The sequence below is a fragment of the Phyllostomus discolor genome, chromosome 8 (assembly GCF_004126475.2).
Source record: "Phyllostomus discolor isolate MPI-MPIP mPhyDis1 chromosome 8, mPhyDis1.pri.v3, whole genome shotgun sequence".
Lineage (NCBI taxonomy): Eukaryota > Metazoa > Chordata > Mammalia > Chiroptera > Phyllostomidae > Phyllostomus > Phyllostomus discolor.
Genome location: NC_040910.2, coordinates 63918117 through 63934091, shown reverse-complemented (window position 1 = coordinate 63934091; position 15975 = coordinate 63918117). Strand labels below are relative to the sequence as shown.

Sequence of the window (15975 nt, the reverse complement as noted above, 5' to 3'; positions counted from 1 at the left end):
ATACTTATCACCATACTACTCATAAAAACTCAAATTTTACTTTCCCCACTTTGTTCTGTCTTTCCCTGAAGAACTGGTCAAGATGCAATTTGTTAGTTAGTACCATTCAGAGCCAAAAATAAAATAGGGATGGTCTTCACAAACCTTATGAATGGAGAGTGAAGTCCTGGGCCTAAAGCATGGCAGAAAGTTGATTATTAAAAGGTCTTCTTATGACAAATCCAAATGATGTCACACTATGCAGTTATCATAAACACCATTTTCATATTTAACATGGAAAGATATCCACAGTGTTATGCTAGAGTAGGTTACAGAAATATGTAAAGCATAACTTCATTTCTATTTAAAATATATGTTTATGCATGCAAAAAAATCTAGAACAGATACCAATATTAATGGTGGTTATCTCTAGATGACAAGATTATAGATCTTTGCTTTTCTCTATACATTTTCTGTCATTTGGTGGATTTTTTCCCACTAAGAATATATTACCTCTAAAATTCTAATAAAACAGTAAAGATATTTCAAAAAAGAAAGATTTTATGCACATAAATTTTGCAAAAGTTTGTTGGCTAGCATACCCAAAGTTTATAAGGGGAAGTGTCTTCTGTACACTGCTGATAACATGGTGCAAAAATCAAGCATCTATTCTCATGGTAGTTTGGAGCTAGAGCCTTTCCAAGTAAACAAGGGTCATGGGAACCCTAACATGCCAATGTGGGCAATTCAGGGTCTCTGAAGATCTGGATTCAGACCTTAGTACTTACGTATCAGAAAGAATACGGATGTTATAAGTCCCACAGAAGACATTTCTCTCCTCCATCTGGACCTGCTGCGTTTCCTGGTTCTGGTATGCTGTCCACAGGTTGTAGTCATTCTAACAAAGAAATGCTTGGAATAAAAGTATGGCAGCCACTTTACCTATGCACATCCTAGAGTCTCCCCTGGTCAGGACACAAGGGCCCATGGATTCTTCTTCTTTAGGCTGTTGTCATGGTGCTGATGCAGAGGGGCCAATGAGTAGGTACTAAAGTAATCTATGAGTTCAAAGGTGTTGAGTCCAGAGTCCTAATTCTTCTTCCACCTCTTTCTGTTTCCTGTGTGTCCTGATCCCATGAACTTTCAATGTCCCTGATAAGACAACTTTTCTAAAAATGAGCTCACAAAGGGTATGCTCACAACTAAAGTCACAGGTGCCCTTTAACCAACCACTTCACAGAGAGGGGCTTTCACATTTACATTGAGGAATCTGACAGTACAAAGTATATTCTGGGAACCCAGGCCATATGTGAAATTACTGCTACACACTCTGTGCATTTGCACTTAAAAGTTTTCATACATCTGCAACCTTAATATCTCCTTACTGCGGCCTCACTAAGTACACCATTTACTCCACAAAGTAGTCTCATCATTTTATGGATGAGGTGTCTGAGCCTCAAAAAGGAGAAATCAATATATCAAATCTCAACAGAAGTGCTTGCTGTCCCTTTTCAATTCTTCCTTTCTCCCTTCCTTTCTTCTTCCTTCCTCAGGACACCAGTTTTCCTTGATCCTCCTTCCCTTCCTCCTTCCCTCCCTCCCTCCTTTAATCACACACTTTCTGAGCAGCTATGGCATGCCAGGCATGCTAAATTCTGGCATAGATGACTCGACTGGACTCCTAGTTCCAATCTTCTTCCCAGCCATACTCTTCACCCTCCAACAGCAGAGAATAATAATCATACTACCAAGAAACCAAAAACAAACAGAGTAAGTTTATCATGAAAGCAAAGAGGTCCACACCTTCATGTTTGCATCTGGGAGTCCTCCTGGACACATCTCTTCCTAAGTCTCCTTCCAAACCTTAGCCACCTCCATGCCTGTAGACCCTTCCTCAGGACACCAGCTTTCCTCAGCTCACTCTCCATCTTAATGGATATCAGCACTTGGTAAGAGAGTGGTGATATCCACCTAGAAGTCTCTCCACTCCAGAGTGCAAGCAACTCTGATATTCTGCCTTGAATTTAAAAAGGCTTCCCTGCCTTCCCACAACCCAGGCTGGAATTCTTGGCTCTTGCTCATCAGTTTAGTTTAAAGGGTCTAGAAGCATCATGGTAGAGTCATTGAGAAGAACAAGACCTGAGTTCAAATTCCAGCTGTGCCACTGTCACACTATGAGAACTTGGGCAAGTTTTCTAACATCACAACCTTCATTTCCACATCCATAAACTGGGAGCAATGCTCTCTACCCGACCTATATCGGGGATAAAATACAGAATGTATACAAACCCTTGGCACCATGCCTGGCACACTGAGCGCAGTGCCCATTGCAATCAGCACTACTCAGAAATACTCACCTCCACCTTTTCCTAGCACACCCCTTAACTGCTTAGTCTTGCTGCTTCATGTGTTCTCTTCTGGTCTCCATCTCATGTTAACTGTTCCTCCCTCTGCTCTTAAATTATACATATCTAAAATATTAAAAACTGCCTGGTAGTCCTCTTTTGTCAGGCGATTATAGCTACATCACCAAAGGAAGAAGTGCTCTTGTTTCACTATACTTAATAGAGAAACAGGCTTGAAATGAGCAGGTCAGCATTTAACTTGTTCTCTGTCACTTTGCTGGCTACAAACCAGAAACTCTCTGTGCCTCAGTTTCTTTTTCTGAGTGAATGGGCCAATGCAAAGATAAAAAAAATTCTGGTCACATGAGGTAAACAAATGTTTTCCTTGGCCCTGCATAATTTAAGTGTTTTTTCATTGGTTGCCAGCATTTAAGAATAGCAAAGAGTGTTGCATGATAATTCATATTTCTAATTTCTCTTGAAAGCTCAGATGGTCTGTGAGGTTGAGCTCCAGATTGAAAGTGAACTTTCTAATTCATCACAGTCCCATCATCCCTTACTGTTCACACCACCCACCTCCCTTATTCGTGGAATCTGTCTGGCCTCTACAGACATATGAACTAGATGGTCTCTCTGGATGCTTCTGTTTCTCCAATTATAACTTATACTGTACAGTTTTGTTATCGGAAGCTTCAGTCAGTACTTAATGACTACCTTTCACTAGGTATTCTTTGGGGACCATGGAATAGTTTCAAAATAGAAGGCCCTTGAGCAAAGAGTAGGGAGCAGGAATCTAATGGTTTTAGAAATGAACTATGCCTAGACAGGCAGATCATAGGGTTCAGAGTCTTCCACCTGCTCTTCAATATTGCCCAAGATTGGGTGGGAGGCCTGTGGTTGAGTAACTCTCCCCTTCCATCCCTGAGTCAGAATGAACCTGGAAGTAAAAAGTGAGAAAGCTTAATTGATCCTGGAACCTGGACATTCTGGACTGGCCCTGCCCTCTTTTCATGGCCTCTCATCCCAAGGCCATGGCTCTGGCAGCCTCTAGATACATGGGCTGTTGGGAGTAGAGGAAAAGCCCAGCTATCACTGACATGCTTCTAGTTCTGAATGCCCCACCAGGTGACTTGGTGCCATGGACATAGGACATGGCCACGGGATTTGAAGTAAGGGCAAACCATGAGAGGACAACTAAATCAATCCACCCGTTTAACAAGTGAAGCATTTAAGGCTTAACAAAAGGAAGTGACGTACTTAAGAACATGTAGCACAGAACCCTGGTCTCCCTTAAGGAATGTCACCTCCTCTTGAGTAACTCTATATCCATACAGAGTATCCCACATAGTATCCTACATCCATATGCTATATCCTATGTCCTCCCATGTCCTACACTCTTATGTGAGGACTGAGCCTGGACTTCAGCCTTCAATGGCCAATAAAAGTGTAACACTCACAGTGACTTGCCCTGATGCCATCAGAACCCACCTTTGTTCTCAATTTCCATTTCTGATTTTTCACACGCATGCGCTTTCCATCCTCTGTCATTTTAGGAACTGGGATATAAAGCTTGTTGGCGTAATTAGGATCTATTCCCCTTGTGTAGGACCCCTGGGAAGTGAAAAACAGAAAATGGCTACTCTTGGTTCCTACTCTCCAACTCGAGGGGAAACTAGTGCTCAGCAAATCTGAAAGATGGACAAGCTCTGGCTAAGGAAGGCCTGGGCCTGGCCAGGTAGGCCAGTAGGTACATAGACTGGCGTTAGGGAATAATGATGCCAAAACTCTGGACCGAGACCAGAAAAACATAGCCAGTCATTTCCAGCTTTCCAGAGTGCAGCCGTTCTCACCATGCTTGCCTCTGTCCCTCTTCTCACACTGATGTCTGCTGGGAAAGTCCCAGCTACCAAGAATCCATGATTCAAGTTAGGCATCAGGCAAGAAGTACAAAAAAATGCCAGAAATGGCTATTACCATGGAAAATTGTGTTTTAACCTAAAAACAGACTTTGTAGCCTTGTAAATATCCGTGTACCAGGTCAGGCTGACCTAGAAATATACTAATGGCTTTCTGGTTGCATAAAACACAATGCAGTTCTTGGTGTGGGGATGGGGAAGGATTTCCTGCTTTGTGAGGTTTCACCAGACCCTGCCTTTCTCTTCCTAAGAGATTTCTGTACATGTTGTCCCTGCTGGGTGCACTATACCATTGTATAGTGGATGGTGACTAATGGGGAGTCCACACAAAAAGGAGATGACTGTTGAAACCTATGAAGCAGCAAACAGGGAGCAGGAGGCCCCCCCCCCCCCCCCACTAAGGGTCTCCTGAGTGGACTGGAAGGCTCACAGCCAGGCTAGCCTCAGTGAGGAAGCAGGTCTTCAGGCCACCCCTCCCAGGCAGAAAGTACCTGCAGTAAGATAATCTGGTTCTGGATGAACGTGTGCATAGATAGGTCCATCTTGACTTGCTGTGCCAGTGAGGCCCAGTGCTGGCTCACAGAGGTGCATCTGTGCAGGCTGCTTTTATCAAGCATACCTGAGGGGAAAAAAAGATAAACATTGGAACCTTCAAACTGGATTGCAATGTGAGGGCTCTTGAGAAATCCTCCAGTACAGCCCAGCATACTTAGAATATACTTGGAGAGGTGGATGGGCAGGTGACGGATAAAGTCCCGGTATTTGCTGACTCCAGAAGATAGGTCTCTGACAGCATCCAGGTCAACCAACAGATCGGAGGGGGTGCACCCTGTCTTGTGCATGTCTGCTTTTTGGGGAAATAGCCTATTCATCTCAGAAATACACTGGAGCGAACACTTCCATTGTCCCTCTAGAATGAAGCCAGAGAAAGGTGCATGGTTGATTTGTCTCTGTGGAAACTCCAAACCAGTAGAATTCATTAGAGTCTTCTCTTAGGCTACTGGATTTTGTCATTTTTTTCCTGCCAAAATGAAAATAGAAACTCCCTAATTAAACATATGAATACTTTTTAGCCTTCTCAGCTCAAGGATATGTCTATAGCCTCAAAGCTTGCCCTGTGCAGGTGAAATGCCATGGTGTCTGGAATTTCCTTTAAATCACTCTGACAGGAAAGTATTTTAAACAATTTTAAAAGAGAGGCATGGATGAAATAAGAATAGGGTGGTGGGTGGTATGAACAGTAAGGGACAATGGGATCGTGATGAAGAGGTTCACTTCCCACCTGAAGGGGCCAGTTGTCACTCAGCTGCAGCTAATTATTGCCATGGGAGATTGTGGAGCTCAACCTCACGGACCATCTGAGCTTTCAAGAGAAGTTAGAAATCTGAACTACCACACAGTGCTCTTTGCTTTTCTGTTAATTATTGAAGCGAGGTGATGGTTATGTGAATGGTTATTATACCGACCTAACTACTTTTGGAATCTGACATTTTCTATAGAGAAAATGTCTTAGAACCCATGTGTCATGTTTCCTGTCACTGTTTCATGTACACATCTTGCTTTGAAAACCAACTTAGGATGGCCTTGAGGTCAGGGTCCAAATTCCCCACTACTCATTTCCTCTTCAAGGAATCCAATGCTGCAAAAATAGCCCCTGAGTTTTTTAAAAAGAGTGGATTGAATTCTAGAGGTGCCCACTGTGCCACAGGTCAGGGGCTAGACAAGGGACTGTGGCCTGGGACAGAGGGAGATTTCCAAAGAAGCCCTCAACAACAGCTTCCTTTCTGATTTCTGTTTTCAGGTGTCCCTCAAAGGTGTAACACTGGAAAGGTGAAAGCATGGCCTTTTGGGTCATCCTGAGTGATTTTGTCCTTGCTTCTTCCCTTTCCAGATGTGCAATTAAATGAGGGAACAAATATCAGGGGGGTCCAACACACCACAGGTGAAAAACGAATGTTAATTCCCCGAAGCTGTCATCCCCAGATGCTATTGCTGTCTCAGCCCCTCCACCTCCATGGGGACTTCCCAGTCTCATACCTGTTGACTTTCTCACCACAAGCTGACTTACCAGTATTCAATGCTTCCCTCCCAACCTTTTCAAACGCACTTTCTTTTCCCGAAATTTTGAACAAAGGGAAGGATGTGTTCTTGTTTCTGGCAGCCCAGTAGACATGTGAAGTATCAAACTGGCGGCTGTAGTCTTTTTCAGGGAAGAAAATATGGTTGGAATCTTGATTGAGCCCTGAAAAACAAAAGATCAATGCAAGGTTGTTCTTTAAGCAGGTATGTGGAGGAGAAAGAGACAGAGGTAAATGGTTTAATTTCTACTTGCTTCTTTTATTTCTGCACAAAATGGGCCAGGCCAGTTATGTCTGTTTTCCTTTGGGGCTTCTGAATTTCTACACAAAAATCACAGAAAGTCCCTAAATAGATTTTTGCCAGCCCACCTACAGTGCAAAGTTGATCAGAGCTCTCCATATAGGAGAGAGCGTGGGAGAGCTGTGGGCAAGAGCTGGAAGATAAACTGCTCTTCTGAAGCTCTGGCCTAATTTTCTTCAATGATATTCATAACTAATCTTTGGTCAAAATAGAAAATTCAGTGTTTTAAGAGAGAAGCTTCCTTAGGAAAGGAGAAAACTGCATAACCTGTAACTGGATTCGACTCTAACATAAGTAGATTATTCCTATGGAGAATGAGGAAAGCCTTTGAGAGAGACCCATGGAACAACGTGTATGTGGGTGAAAGCCAGGCCTGCTACAGCCTGGCCCCACCGGGGTGAGGAGCAGCACTGCACTGTGGGAGATGCTCAGGAGAGTAGTCCTGGTTCTCAACCCTCTTGCTGGATGGCCTTGTTCAAGTCACTCAGATTCCCTGAACTTTGGCTTCCTTATCTATAACATTAAGGAGCTGGCCTGCCTGACCTCTAATCTATTTGTAGGAGTCTCTAATTTTTTTCACCATTCCTTCATTCCAGATTATTGTTCTTTTGCCTCCCTAATGCACCAAAGAAGTCAAGCGGCGTACATTGGGATCCAACTGCCCATAGGTCATCTAGCTTTAAACTTGTTTGGGATTCCATTAATCTACAACTACACCCACAAATCAGGCCTCATGGACATTAAGTATTCTCAGCCTTCAGGACCTAAGACTCTGAAACTCCTCCATCTGATACTGCTCGCCCCCCAGCCTTCTCCTACCTGCTCCCCCCAAACCTGTGCCTCCCACAGTGGACCCTCCGCTCCCAGATCTCTGTGGAATCTTCTATCTCTTGCCTCCTGTCTTGTTTTCTGTTTTTTGTTTTTTGCTTCCCTGATTGAGTGCACTAAACATTTCCATGATCTTTTCACTGACACCCTAGACCCATGGCTCTCAAAGTGAAGTGCCAACCAGCAACCTCAGCATCAGCTGGGAGCTTGTTAGAGATGCCACTTGTTAGGCCTGCTGAGTCAGGACACCGGAGCAAGCCCAGCCATCTGGAATTTCATAAGCCTCCCTGGGGATTCACATACAAACTAAAATGTGAGAACTACAGTGCTTGTCTTATTTGGCCCTTTCACTTTCTCCAGCTTTGGATAAACTGCACTTCAAGGCTGGATTTTATGTGCAAGCAAGGAATATGGTGGAATGAATTGGGAAAAAACCCTAAGTTTTGACCAGTTGGCCTGGTTTTTGTGCAGTGCAAGGTAAAGGGCAAGACAATTCAATAGCTATCCCCTTATATCCCTCTCAAGGCCAGTCTAATGTCTAGCTCACTGATCTTGCACCACTCCAGCCTTAAGTCATAGGGACACAGACACACACCACCCATTTCTGAGTCAATGGGATAAAGAAATCCAATTTAAATGCTTGACAGTTAAAAGTTCCATACACCCTTCTGCATTTGTCACTTGACAGTTTTCTAGAAGGAAGTCACATTCAGCAATTTCTCCTTTGGTAAACAGGATCAAGTGTCAGGGCAAAGAATTCTTTGCTGCCTTCTGGGAAGTCCCCATCTATCTCAGTTTGTCCACACCTCTGGTCTCTGTACAGGTCCTAAAGCCTGGCTCCCTGGTCCCTGGGGCCCTCCAGTCTCCCCCCATGGCCGGTGTACCTGAAATATTGTTGTGCTTTCTCTGAAACAGGACCCTGATGACAGCAGCGGCCGTGAGCAGTAACTTGGGGTCACACATCTGCAGCAGCAAGAGTGTATACTTCACCTTAGTCTTGTGGGTGGTGGTCCCAAACCAGCACAATACCTCTCTCATCTTCTGTTCTACTGTTTTATCCAACATCTGGTTCAAGGAGGACTTCACAATTTTCCCCTCCTTCTTGCTGAGGTTGATCCTGGACCTGTTATAGATGAAATCCTTCCCCTGTGTGGTCTGAAGGATAGTTTGGAAATAGTGTAACAAATATAAACTATCTAAGTGTTCCAGGATGCTAACTAGAAACCTCCTCTGAGATATCTCTCCGATCCTTTGGAACCACTCTTTGGTAAAGAAGATCTTCCGAGCCAAGACGCATGTGTCACACCGCTGGCACACGGGGACAGAATCGTTTCCCTTCTCACAACGAAAATAGGGGGCATTCTTGAGCCTTGATTCCAGGTTTGCCATGATCCTGAGGTAACCAGCTCATTTTATCCTTCTCTGTGGTCAATTCTACCAAACAGCAGAGGGACAGGAGAAGCTGATAAATATCCCAAGTGAGCCTTTTCTATTATAAACATTTCCTAGAGAAAAAATTAACCTCTACCATGGATGGAAAGCTTATCTCTCCCAGAAACTGCCGGTAGAAGTCTGGCTTTTTGTACTGACCTCCTAGGAAACATGGCTCTACCGTAAATCTCCTAAACCTGGCACTGCTTTATGTGGAGGCAGTTGCTGTATATTCTGAAAGAGGTGGTCACTTCATTTCTAGAACAAGAATAGGGTGAATCAAATTTAAGTAACATATAGACCACTTTTAAAGGGAAAAAAATATGTGGAGCCTGGTATTGAGCTTCAGTTATTATTATTGAGTTTTAAATATTTCTGAATATAAAATTACATGTAACTTCTTATGGTTATAGTTGTTTGGTTATAAGGTAGTTATCCTAATGATCCAGAATATATTTACATTCACTTTCTTAACTCATCATCGAAGTAAAAACACAAATGTTTAATGTAAATTTGTTATTGAACTGCTTCAGAATGCTAGCCAGAAACCTCTTTAGGAAGACACCCCTTAGTGAAAGGGTTTTCACTGTGTCTAAGAGAGTATCGGAGGACTTCCAGCCTCAATCACATGCTCACCTGAGTGTCTGGGAGGCAATACAGCTACAGCTTGGGAGTGAGGAATACGAGGTCTGGGCCATGCTCCTGGGTTTGGACTCCAGCCCACCTGCTTACTTATAGGTGTAGCTCTGTGAACACAGGCACACTACTTAATCCTCTCTGCCTCAGTTTTTTCCTCTGTGAAATTGAGACAATAATAGTGCCTACTTTATAGAGTCTGTGAGGATTAGATGAGCACCACATGTGAAGCACTTAGAAGATTGCCTAGTATGTGTTTAGCCCTCAATGAATGCTAACTATGGTCCTATAATCATCATCATCATCATCATTGTCATTGGGATCTTTCTTCTGAGCAGCCAGACAATGTCCACTATGAAGTTCATATGTGTGTATGTTCATACACTGGGATGCATGTAAAGAAGTAATGTGTGTGTGTATGTGTGTGTGTGTGTGTGTGTGTGTGTGTTTATGACTTGCCTATTTCCTGATGTTTACCTTTTAGCCCTGGCTTATGACCCATTCAGAGACAACTTAGGCCATTAGAGCCAACACATGGGTGGACGTGGCCATGGGGGCTCCCCCACAGAAGGCTTCAGCTGTCAGGTGTGACCCAGAAAAAGGCCAAGGACTCACTGGGTTTTCCAACAGTTTCTAAGAGCAAAATCCTACTTGCAAATCATATCTTTTGTCAAGACTCAACATGTAACATTAAAAAACATAATATTTCATTAATACCAAGTTATGTCATTAATTCAAAAGTTTACTTGTTAGCTAGGCAATTATTGAGAACAATGGAGCTATTCTGATGAAGACAAAACCTTTAAACCTGACATTAGAGATGACAGACACTGTCTTACAACAGCTTCAAAATCCACAAAATTTAAATTAGTGATTTCCAAAATGCTTTCTGTGGATTCTAGGTTCTACTTGTGGCAAACCTGAAGACTCAAGAATGCCCCTGCTTTTGTTGTGAGAAGGGAAATGATCCTGTGCCCATGTGCCAGAAGTGCACAAAAAACAATTTAAAAATCACTCTTAAGTGCTGACATATCCAGGATGAGTGTCTGCAAATAATTCTCAAAAGGTTCCACTAAAAAAATACATACACTAACTCATACACTGAGGGAAAGAGCAAATGTAACAAAATGCTAATAATTGGTGAATGTGGCAAAGAGTATGTAAGTGTTTATTGTTACATTCTCCTGGGGTTTTGTAGGTTTGAAATTTTTCAAAATAACTAATAAAGATACACTGCTAAATTGGGAAAAAAATTACTATAATAGGCTACTACCTACCACAGCTACCCAGCTTGTCACCACAGCCAAAATACCCTTGCAAATGTTGGCAGCCCAGAAAAGAGGTCAAAGGTACACTGAGACCATTCCACTTCAGACAAGGCTAGGTTCAAACACTGATTCTGTTACATAGGAACTCTATGATCTTGAGTAAGTAATCTGGCCTCTCTAAGCCTCAGTTTCTTCACCCTACTGATGAGGATGGCAGAGGTGAAGGTGGATAATAAAAATTAGAGACACCTTCTAGGATTATATCAAATGTGTGAGACCGGTGTCACTGCTACTGTTGTTGTTATTATTGTTATTACTCCAGATTAAACCAAAAGGTTTAAATGTCATGAGCATTTCTAGCACCCACATCTGGAGGCCTGGCCCAGTTAAAAAAAAGGCATTGGAAATCATTGCCAAAGTTGGTTGCAATGGCAGGCTCATCCAAGAGTTGGGTCGGGGACAAGACTCAAGCTTGAGAGAAGAGTTCTCACAGTGCAGCCTGTTCTCTCTGAAGAGGTATCTGAAAGGCAAGAGCAGATCAGCATCTAATCCATCAGAGAGGCAGGACAAAGGAGGGTGGCCAGGAGGAGGGAGGCCCAAAGCAGAGGCTTGGGTACCTAAACGGGAAGGACATATAACCCCCAGAGGTGCTACAGACTAAAAGTAGCTTGTTTTTAAAGATCCAAATAAATCAGGATTTTAATCTGTGAGGCTGACATACATCAAGGAAGCAGCCTTGCCAACCCAATTCAGCCTTTATTTCACACTTAGAGGACCAGTGGGGGGCACAGACTTGCGAGTCAGAGGCTAGGTGGAATCCCACTGCTGCTTCCTACTAGCAGTGCGGTGATGATCAAGTTACTCCAGCCTCTCTGAGCCCCCATTTCCTTATCTGTAGATGCACATGATCCTCCCTGCCCGTGGGATGTTGTAATGTAACCAAGTAGATGAGTGTGGTAGTTACTCCACTCCACTCCCCACCTCTGCATGCACACAGGTGTGCACACACTGCCTCTCATCTCACTCCAGCAGGGAAGTTGAAGCCATCTGGGATCTGGCAGTAGAGTTTACAAAGTGGCCTTGGTGAAGGGCAGAACTAGATGACCAGATGGGATAAGCCAGGGTAGAAGAGTAGCATCTATGATCCTCAAAGAGGCAAGCAGGCAGGCAAAGAGGTCTCATCGGACAGGAAAACATTTTTCTAAGAAGAAGGCTTTGGGGCTGAGAAGTAGATATTTCTCAAATATCCAGGCTACCAGCAGCCAGAAGACCCATTCCCTACCTTTCCTTTCTGCCTTCTATTATTCCTTGTTTATGATGTTGACTGAATCCTCTTGCCTTATGGCCCCAAATCTCTAATTCCTTTTCCTACCCTCCCAAGTGGTTTAGAGAAACCTGCAAGGACAGCTGCTCCCCCCACCCCCTGCTGTGCTGTCCTGCCTAACACTGCACCCAGGTTCTTCTGGCTCTCCCCCAAAGCTACCTGCCCTGGGTCAGCCAGTGGGAGGTCAGGAAGGGCTCAGAGTCCAGAGGAGGAGCTTGTGTAATGAAACCAGGCTGCACTACAGAGCAGGATAACGCACTTTCTATTCTCAGCCTGCTCCCCTTCGGTAAGGTGGAAATTATAATTCAACCCAGGTCACAGGCAGGTGTCAGGCTCAAATGAATGGATGTTTTAGAAAAAGCACTTTATAATGTGTGAAGACCTATGCAAGAAAATTAGTCTCCCCTTATCTGTGGGAGGTACAGTTCCAAGACCCCAAGTGAACACCTAAAATCTTGGATAGTGCCGAACTTTGTATTAGCATGTATTTCCCTTTACATGTATACCTGTGACAAAGTTTAATTTATAAGTTAGGCACAGTAATAAATTAACAACAATAAATAATAATAAAATAGAACAATTATAACAATATACTGAAAAAAAGTTATGTGATCTCTGTCTCTCAAAGCAGCTGATAACTGATCCGATAACCAAGATGGCTACTAATTGACTAAGTCACTAACAGGCAGGGAGTGGGTACCATGTGGAGATTCTGGGTAAAAGATTTACGTCTCAGGCAGGAAGCAGCAGGACAGCATGAGATTTCATCATTTTACTCAAATTGATGCCCAATTTATAACTTATGAATCGCTCATTTCTGGAAATTTCCATTTAATGTTTTTGGATTATGGATGACTGCAGGTAACAAACTTCAAAAAGCAAAACCATAGATCATGTGATATTACACTGGATGACCAAGTTAAGTGAGAAAAGTCTGTGTCCATGAGAAATCAGCGAATTTCCAGGTTGCCAGTTTGTCCTTTGTCCACAGCAAGAAGCACGTGGGAGCCCTGGCTGGTGTGGCTCAGTGGATTGAGCTCCAGCACTCAAATCAAAGGGTTGCCTCCTCCATTCTCAGTCAGGGCACATGCCTGAGTTGTGGGCCAGGTCCCCAGTAGGGGCAATTACACATTGGTGCTTCTCCCCCTCCCTCCCTTCCTTCCCTTCCCCTCTCTCTAAAAATAAATAAATAAGAATAAATAAATAAATAAATAATCTTTTTTTAAAAAGAAGAAAAAGAAGCACATGGGAAAGAGAGCATTGGCTAGAAATGAACAGGGAGAACCAAGACAACACAGAAAAGTTCTCAGCCTAGCTTAAAAAAAAAAAAAAGGTTGAAAAACCCAAGACTGTGTACCCCTGAGGCAGTCAAAAACTTCTTGTTTGTACTAAAACTCGCAGGCACCTGCTATTCATAGTTGACAAGCAGAACAGGAGACAGAGACTAAGTGTAACCAGTGACTCTCAAACCTAAGTGGACCTCAGTGGAGGCTTTATGAAAACAGGGTGTTGGGCCCCATCTGAGTCTGTACATCCTAGATGAAGCCCAAGAATTTGCATTTCAGTGACTTCTCTGGTGGTGCTGATGCTGCTGGTCAGGAAACCACACTTTTGAGAACCACAGAGAGAGGTTATGCTTGTGTTTCAGTATCTGTAAAATATAACTTCACTTTAGAAATAAATATAAGGCTTAATTCTTTCAAAATTTTTTATTGAGTGTCCTTGACTGAGTTATTTAACCTTGCTGAGTCACCATTCCATGCTGCATTCCATGAAATAGAGAAAATATTATCTATCTCACAAGGCTGCAAAGACTGAATGAGATAAAAGTGAGAAATAGTATTCAAACATGTTATTCCAAATTCTAAAGCCATTTCTACTTCTCATTAATCTTTAAAAAACAATCTAAGCTTTTGAGAGGATACCTAAGGACCTCAACAAAACTTCAGCACAGGAACATAGTAGCCAGGGATAGATTTGAAGAGAAAAACAGACCCAGAATCTCTGCTATTTCTGACCAGCTCAGTATGCTCTTACATGTTCTTATTTGTATTTGGGAGCTGCCAGGGATAGTGAGGGCCTCTGTGTGCCAGTCACACAGTTTGTTCATAAAGGCCCTAAAAATCATGCCACAGTAACTTGAAAATGATGTATTGGCTAAGGGTGCAAAAGTGGCCACTGATGTTCTGTGACTAAGAAAAGGACCAGGCTGTGCTTGCTTCGGATGCGCATACACTGAAATCGTAATGGTACAGAGATGACTAACATGGCCCCTGCACAAAAGTGACAGAAATTCATGAAGTGTCTGTGATTTTTGACACAGACAAAAGTATGGTGATTACCACAGAGAAAGGGGGTGGGGAAAGTAGGAGAATGTAAGGGGAAGTAGATATTGATGGAAGGAGACTTGACTTTGGTTGGTGAACACACGATGCAATATACAGATAATGTATTATAGAATTATATACCTAAAACCTACATAATTTTATTAACCAGTGTCACCCCAATAAGTTCAATAAAAATTTAAAAAATTAAAGAAAATGGCCAACTTTTAGGGCTGGATGACTTTAAGAGATATGTGGGGAGTCTAACACTGCCATTTGATATGTGGGGAAACTGAGGCCCAGAATGCTTGAGACAGCCAAATATCACTGGTTGAATGCCCAAGCTGAAGGCCACAATGATGAAAACTAGTGTGACAAATAATACATTTCAGTGGAAATAGAACTTAAAGGACTGGGGCGAAGCTGGAAGTTCACTTCCTTGAGATGGGGCCCAAAAAACCCCAAAGTTACAGTGGCCAGTTTGAGGAGCAGATTAAAACAGCATAAATGGAAGAAATGAGAAAGGACAAAGAAAAGAATAATAGAAAGGATGGTAGAAGAGAAGATGGAGAAAAAAGAGTAAAGTACAAGTAACAGCCACCTGCAGGCTGCATATATACAATGGAATATGACTGAGCCACTAAAAAAAACAAATAAAATCTTGCTGTCTGCAACAACACGGATGGACCTAGAAAGTATTGTGCTGAGTGACATAATTCAGGCAGAGAAAGACAAACAGCAGGTGAATTCACTTCTATGTGGAATCTAAAAAACAAAATAAACAAATAAGCAGAACATTTTGATGGTTGCTAGATGAGAGGAGGTTAAGGGATGAGTGAAAAAGATGAAGGAATTAAAAAATACAAAATGTTAGTTACAGAATATTCATGGGGATGTAAAGTGCAGCATAGGGAATATAGTCAATAATATTGTAATAACTACATATGGTGCCAGATGGGTTCTAGATTTATCAGAGCGATTGATCCCTTTGTAAGCTATATAAATGTCACCTGACATTTATATTACTGGGTTGTATACCTGAAATGAATATAATATTGTATGTCAACTGTAATTGAAAAAAATTTATATGATTTTAAAAAGAAAAAAGTTGACAAGAATAAATTTATGTAGTAGCTAAAACTGCATTCTGCCTCTCCAATCACAAATAATAATCTGGCAATGGAACAAAATAATCTGGCACCAAAAGGAGCTCTTGATGACTTCAGATTATTTTTTTCCAAAATGATTCCACATAATGAAAGAGGGAAAAGATGTAGGTCAATACAGAAGGCTGACACACACAGCAGGGGGAAGTGACAGAGAGTATAAAATCGGCCTCTGTTCTCTTTAAACATTTTTTTTATTTGTTTTAGGCAATTTTCAGTTAGTGGGCCAAGAAAAAGAAAAAAAACTATGCCTATCTGTTGAGGCAATGACAGAAAGAAATCAAATATTCTTAACTCTCAATTTTGCTTTGATCTTTTATATCAAGAAGAAAAGTCTTGAAACTGAAAGAAGACAAAAGAGCTGACAGGGAAACAAAGC

At 42.3% G+C, this 15975-nt stretch overlaps 1 protein-coding gene and 1 non-coding gene across 3 annotated transcripts in view; one reads left to right on the top strand and one right to left on the bottom strand.

Moving 5' to 3' along the window:
• Positions 1–10398, bottom strand: part of CDRT1 (CMT1A duplicated region transcript 1) — a 47615-nt gene extending 37217 nt beyond the window's left edge. For both annotated transcript variants that reach the window (XM_036032955.1, XM_028534371.2), the window contains exons 1-6: positions 8332–10398; positions 6309–6482; positions 4950–5150; positions 4732–4859; positions 3813–3935; positions 768–877 (exon numbers count right to left, since the gene is read on the bottom strand). In XM_036032955.1, coding sequence (XP_035888848.1) covers positions 768–877; positions 3813–3935; positions 4732–4859; positions 4950–5150; positions 6309–6482; positions 8332–8836 — 1241 coding nt within the window. In that variant the 5' untranslated portion in view covers positions 8837–10398. The remainder of the gene's footprint in view (positions 1–767; positions 878–3812; positions 3936–4731; positions 4860–4949; positions 5151–6308; positions 6483–8331) is intronic.
• A 3919-nt stretch (positions 10399–14317) lies between these two features.
• Positions 14318–14422, top strand: LOC114515427. The gene has a single exon (XR_003686178.1). It is a non-coding gene; the product is annotated as a U6 spliceosomal RNA (small nuclear RNA).
• Positions 14423–15975: the final 1553 nt, after the last annotated feature.